Source organism: Nannospalax galili, unplaced genomic scaffold (assembly GCF_000622305.1).
Source record: "Nannospalax galili isolate Female #2095 unplaced genomic scaffold, S.galili_v1.0 scaffold841, whole genome shotgun sequence".
Lineage (NCBI taxonomy): Eukaryota > Metazoa > Chordata > Mammalia > Rodentia > Spalacidae > Nannospalax > Nannospalax galili.
The window spans coordinates 2518091-2524090 of NW_008345000.1; the positions used below are offsets into that span (position 1 = coordinate 2518091).

Sequence of the window (6000 nt, forward strand, 5' to 3'; positions counted from 1 at the left end):
TTACAAATGTAATTTTGCATAGTCACTTACAGAGATATGCAAATAACAGCACCACAAAAAGTATTTAAATCTAAGGCAGGAGCAGTGGCTTAGACTACACACCTGTAATCTCAGCACCCAGGAAGGTGAGGCAGGAGAAATCACAAATTGGAGGCAAGACTGTGCTACAGACTGAGACTCTGTCTCAAAAGTTTTACAAACACCGAGTGTGGTGGCATGAGCCTTTAATCCCAGAATCCCAGTCTGGGGGAGGCAGAGGCAGACAGATCTGGATCAAGGCCAGACTGGTCCACATAGCAACTTCCAGACAGCTGAGACTAGGGAAATCCTGTCAAAACAAAGCACTCCCCCCAATTTTTTAAATTAAGCACATATATAAACTATGTAAATATGCATCTAATTAATATTTTTCCCCTACTTAATTTTTTTTTCTTTCTAATCTCATTCTTCTAGTTCAGATTTCCCAACCTGTGCTCTCAAGAACTTAGTCAATCTTTCTCAAACATGAGCTTTCATACCATATGGTAGTGTCTGGAAAACACTCTAACACAGTGGGGGTAAGGGGAAAGGAACTAGGGTGACTGTCCAAAGTGCTGGACATTCACAGCAGGTACAAATGGAACAAAATCTCTAAGCCTTGCAATAAAGCAGCCCAACTGTATGTTTATTTCTCAAAATCATTTGGCCTTTTTTTCAAAGAAACATTATTATTTCTAGAAAAGTAGTGTTTCACAGAGTACAAATTAAGAATTTCTGCTTTAACTGTGAGTACCAAAGGATGGAGGTGGTGGTCGATGAAAGAGGCATGCACAGGGGGAATCTACCAACTCTCCCCTAGCCCACCTCAAGTCCTCTCTCAATTTTGACAAAGTCCACTTTTATCATTAATCTGTGTCAGCCTGGAGAAGGCACACTAGCAGCCTTCACAGAGTAAAAAGTTCTGAACTACTTTACTAAATGTATGTATTAAGTGCCTACTTGCTGATAAAAACGCACTTACATTCCAAGGAATTAAAATGTTTCTGCCTTCCTCTTCCACCTTCTAATTTCAGTCAGTGTGAGAATACAAAAGAGCTAAAGGAGGGACACTTTTCACCTAAGACATTGCAGTGGGTCGCATGCAAAAATCCACTATGAAAATACCGACACCTCACGGGCCAAGGAACTATTACAAAATAGTGCTTCTAGTCAAAAATAAGGTATTTTAGTTAACAGCTGGAGCATAAAATATAAGTGAAAAAAACATACAGGCACTGAAGGCGGGCTGAGGCTGTAGCTCAGTGATAGAGCACAGGATTGGCACGCTGGAGGCTGGGGTGGGGGAGGGGCAGGATAAAATTTTCAAGTGTGTAGTAACCTCAGTGAACTGTCTATCTAGGAAAGTAAATTGATCTAACTGCTTAAAAACATGGACTTTAAGACACATCACTAACTTGAGGTCTGAAAAGTCTTTAAACTTCCTTCATTTCCTTTCTGCTTCTTTCACCAAGTCTACAACCCTTTAGAAATGATAACATACTATGTCATAAAACATCAAAATCAAGTTTATTCAGAAACAAAAGGATATCACTTATAAAACTAAATACTCATATGAATAATTTATTTTTAAGATGCAGTTACTCTTCCAGTTCCCATTATTATTTTATTTTCCTTCCTTGAATAGGACAGTAATCTATTTATTCAGCTGTTTAGCAAGTCACAAACTCAATGTGTTATCTTATTTACTTATTTAATATAGTTTTGAAGAATTCTTTCACTTAACTTCAACTGATTTGTAAAAGGCTTCCTCACTGACCTGCAGGGTAGGCACGAGCTAATAGTACGCAAATGTTCTCATCATTTACCTGATAACCTGAACTTCAAGTGATGGAGCTGATGGAGGTAAAGAAGGTCTTCGCCCAACGAGGAGGAAAAGGCACATGCATATAAAGATCAGTGCGACAAACATCACATACAAGAAAAACCCTAGTATGTAGTTTTTCTACAATAAAATTTTGATTCTAAGATAGTTCATCGTCTTTCTTAAAAAAAAAAAAAATCCCAATTTTTATACAGAAGATATCAAATTAAGCTACAGCTGTGCTGTAACGATAGCTACGGTAGTGGTACCTGTAAATGAAAACATTCTCCAACCAAATATTTGGAATATGTACCTAATCTTATACTAAAACGTCAAGTTCTTAACCGGAATAAGAATAGCAGAGTCGGACATGGTGGTGCACACCCTTAATCAGGGGCAGACAGCTCTCTAAGATCCAGGCCAGCCTGGTCCATATAGAGAGTTCCAAGCCAGCTGGGACTGCAGCGAGACTCTTGTCACCCAAAAAAAAAAAAAAAAAAAGGAGTAAATTGTTCCCCAACCTTAGTACCAAATAGGTCAAAAAATAAAATTCACCAAGTAAATATTTATCACATTCATCATAAATTTTAACTATGTGTATATTTTCCAATTATATTTTATAAAACTCATTTGTGAATAATAAACTGAAATCATATTACTGATCACATAGCTCAAATCATATTACTGATCACATATTGGCACCCTATAGTTTCTCCACACAGGACATGTGGGCATTTCCAGCTCATCCTTTCACACGCATGGGATGGTCAAATAACAAGCATCTGTGGTAAGCAGGCTGAGGAAAGTTCTAAATGAAATCATGACAGTTTAGCAGCATCAGAGCTGATTAATATACAATATTTAAACATAATAATCAGAAGGCATTCACATTTGTAAAAATTAAATGCCAACTTTAAATAATTAATTGCATTAACTCTAGGGGGATGCAGGCAAATATTAAGCTTACGGACTAAGAACTTAATAGTAGTAACGGTCTTACAATGTCAAATGAAAAAGCCGGTCACACTTGAATATATACATATAGATGTACAAATATTCTCTCTGTGATTTATAAAAGATATTGCAGTCAGGCATATGCCTGTAGCCCAGAATGTGGCTGAGGCAGGGGACTGTCACCCTGAGCTATACATAGTGAGACCCTATCTTTCTAACACAACATAAGAAAAACCAGAACACAATGCAACATCCGCTCATCAGAAACCATGGTATTAAATCTGACACAGCAGAGTTAACTTATCAAGTGACTTCCTACCACTTCGCCCCATGAAGGGGCACCCTTACGGTTAACTAACAAAATTAGAGAGTTTGGCATCTGGTCTGCCAGTCAAGATTTTTTCCAGAGGAAAGTATACAACCCAACATAACACATACCCTAGCTGTGCAGTATTGCAGCACTAGGAAAAGCCTACCAGGGCTGTAGTATCTCATTTTTACCCAGCATCTTTCTTTGTATTTCTTTACAAGCCATGCAAATCTTCACATGGTTTTATTTTCCAAAACAAATGCTTCAACTTTTTTTCTTAGTAGCCTAGCTACAACCCTACAAAGACAAGCCTGGAGAGTGACATATAGAGGAAAAACAAGTTTAGCTAAGTACATAGTTCAAAATGCAGCTTCTAATAAGAGTATAAAGCCCAAGCTGACCTGAGAACAATATAAAGACTTGCAAACAACCCTGAAGGTATCCAGGTAAGAATAGTTGCTCTTAGTACAATTAATGGAGGGCATGATCCCAAGACAGAAATGACAACTGGAACACAGTATATATGATTACGTTTTGTAAAAGTTCAGGCAGTATTAATTATGCTAAGATTGCTAATAGGAATGCAAATTTTTCAGAAAAATACATATCCCAACAGCCATATACCTCATACAGTATTGGGCATTAATTTTCAATCTATCAAGTTAACAAACACTAGGCATAACTTTAAATATGCATTTTAAACAGTACAAAATCCAGATGTTTTTAATTGATTAGCACAAAGCCAAAACAAGTATCAGCATGTTCCTCTAAGTATTAGAAAAAGAAATGAGTAACTATCAAGTTAAGTATAAAATTCTTTATTTCTCACCCTATTATTAAGTCAACAGTTTGGAAGGTTAACTATGTTTTTTTTTTTTTAATTTACCTTTATTTAAAAATGTATTCTGACAGACATGTTATTTATCACACACACACACACACACACACACACACACACACACCCCATGTCTAGTATTTTCCAGACTTCCTACAGAACTCAGTCACTACCAAGTTCTGTGAATTCTTCAGCACCCAGCCTTAAGTCAGTCTCCACAGCCAATAGGAGGTACACCTGTGCAGCTGCCTGTTTCCCCTTCAAAACACTGAGCGCTGTATAGAACAACTACTGAGTTCATCTGAAGCAATTCAAGATGCAAACCATAAAGAAGCCACACTACAGGAAAAGGCCATCCTGTAATATCACCATTACTGATATTTATTTTTAAAAAAGAAGTATGAAAATCGTTATTTTGATTTTAAATAACTAAGGACTTCCTGTCGGGAATCAAACAAAAATAAAAGATGACCTCAAAGTAAAGTACAACATGAAAGTGCCCACAGCAGCAAAACTAGGAGAAAAAAAAACTAAGTCACACAATTCATTACCTAGACTAAACCATATGCCAACTGAATAAGAAATTTATTTTCCCAAGTAAGCAGTCAGAATTTAAGGGGAATGAAAGAGAATCCTAATCATAGCAACTGGTTTCACACTATTTCTATTTTCCAAAAGATACTGAATATTTTTAAGTTGCTCAGAAATTCAGTACCAACACAAAATGTCCTCAAAGTATTCCTGATCATCCAAGTTTTCTACATTTTATATACTATGTAGAAATATTCCATTGAACAACAGTTCCAAACAAAAAGTTTCCATTTTAAAATTTTCTAATTCTGAAAGCTAGAATTTTAAAAGGTTAAGGAGTTTCCAAAGCAAGCAAGAAAAAAAAAAAATCTTCCCAAAGGTTACAAAGTTTCATTAACTATCTATGTTAGCTCCCTTTAGGAAGCATCACCTCTCTGGCTCTCAGTCACTACCCAGCAGACAACAACAATGTCACAAGGAATGTTTACAAGGTAGGACCTGGGGTGTCACCTGCAATTATTTTGCATGAAAAATGTAAATGACCCTAAAAATGCTGAGGAAAACTTCAGCCTTCTACCACCTCACTTTATAGACATTGTTTCTCAGACTGAAATTACCGAGGGATTAGAAATGATCTAGAATGCAGATTCTGTTTTTTGTTCTTTTAAAACCTCCGCATAAGCCCCCGGCTTCCAAATACCGTGGAAAAGTCACAGCTACTCACCGCAAGTAATACTGTTTTAAAGCAAAGGCAGCGTTAGAACAACTTCTGGGAAAGTTGAACTCTTCAACAATTTCTCCCCACTGATTCTTCTCAGAAACCTGTTAAAAACACAGGCACACTGTGTGAAAGCGCCCGATGCAGGCAAACCCAACCTAACTCGGAAAGAGATGCCCACCCTGCAGCGCTCCAGGGCTGCCGAGGGCACCGGGGGCGTCGGGGGTCCACCCGCCCGGGTCCCGCCGCCAGGGCCGCCCGGGGCTCCGCGTTTTCGGCACAGAGCCCGGTATTGAGCAGCACTTGTTTTGTTTGGGGCGGGGGGGGCGGCTGGTGGGTTTGTTTTGTTTTTGAAGCCCGGACAATAACCAATCGCAAGTCCCTCTGTCGCCCCCTTTTAAATCGCAACGCGGTCCGTTTACACCAAAAGAGAAAAAAAAGTTCAAAAGGATCAATAGTGCTCCGGACAGCGCCGTCCGCGGGTGGTGGGGGCCGTGGCCGGGCGCCCGCGGCCGGATCCCTCTCCCAGGTCCCTCCATCTCCATAGGCCCTTCTTTGCGGCCTACAGCTCCTGCCTAGCCTTGAAGCCTAAGATGGCTATTTGGAGACAGGTCCTGCTTTCTTTTGTTAGCTGCAGAAAGCCGGGCCGAGCGGCCAAGCCCGCGCCCCCGGCCGCCGGGATCATTTCGCAGCCGATTATCGATGTTAAACCTGCCCGCGCTAATTTTGAGTTGCACGAAAACTGCTCAGAGTCTCTCTGTCTCCGCCTGTGCTAGAGCGGCAGCGGCGGCGGCGCGGACTCGCGGGCGGGC

At 39.8% G+C, this 6000-nt stretch overlaps 1 protein-coding gene across 1 annotated transcript in view; it reads right to left on the reverse strand.

The window, feature by feature from the left end:
* Arid2 (AT-rich interaction domain 2) overlaps positions 1-6000 on the reverse strand; it is a 203327-nt gene that overhangs the window by 196531 nt on the left and 796 nt on the right. Inside the window, exon 3 of the mRNA XM_008841315.3 lies at positions 5195-5292. Within this exon, the coding sequence (XP_008839537.1) occupies positions 5195-5292 (98 nt within the window). The remainder of the gene's footprint in view (positions 1-5194; positions 5293-6000) is intronic.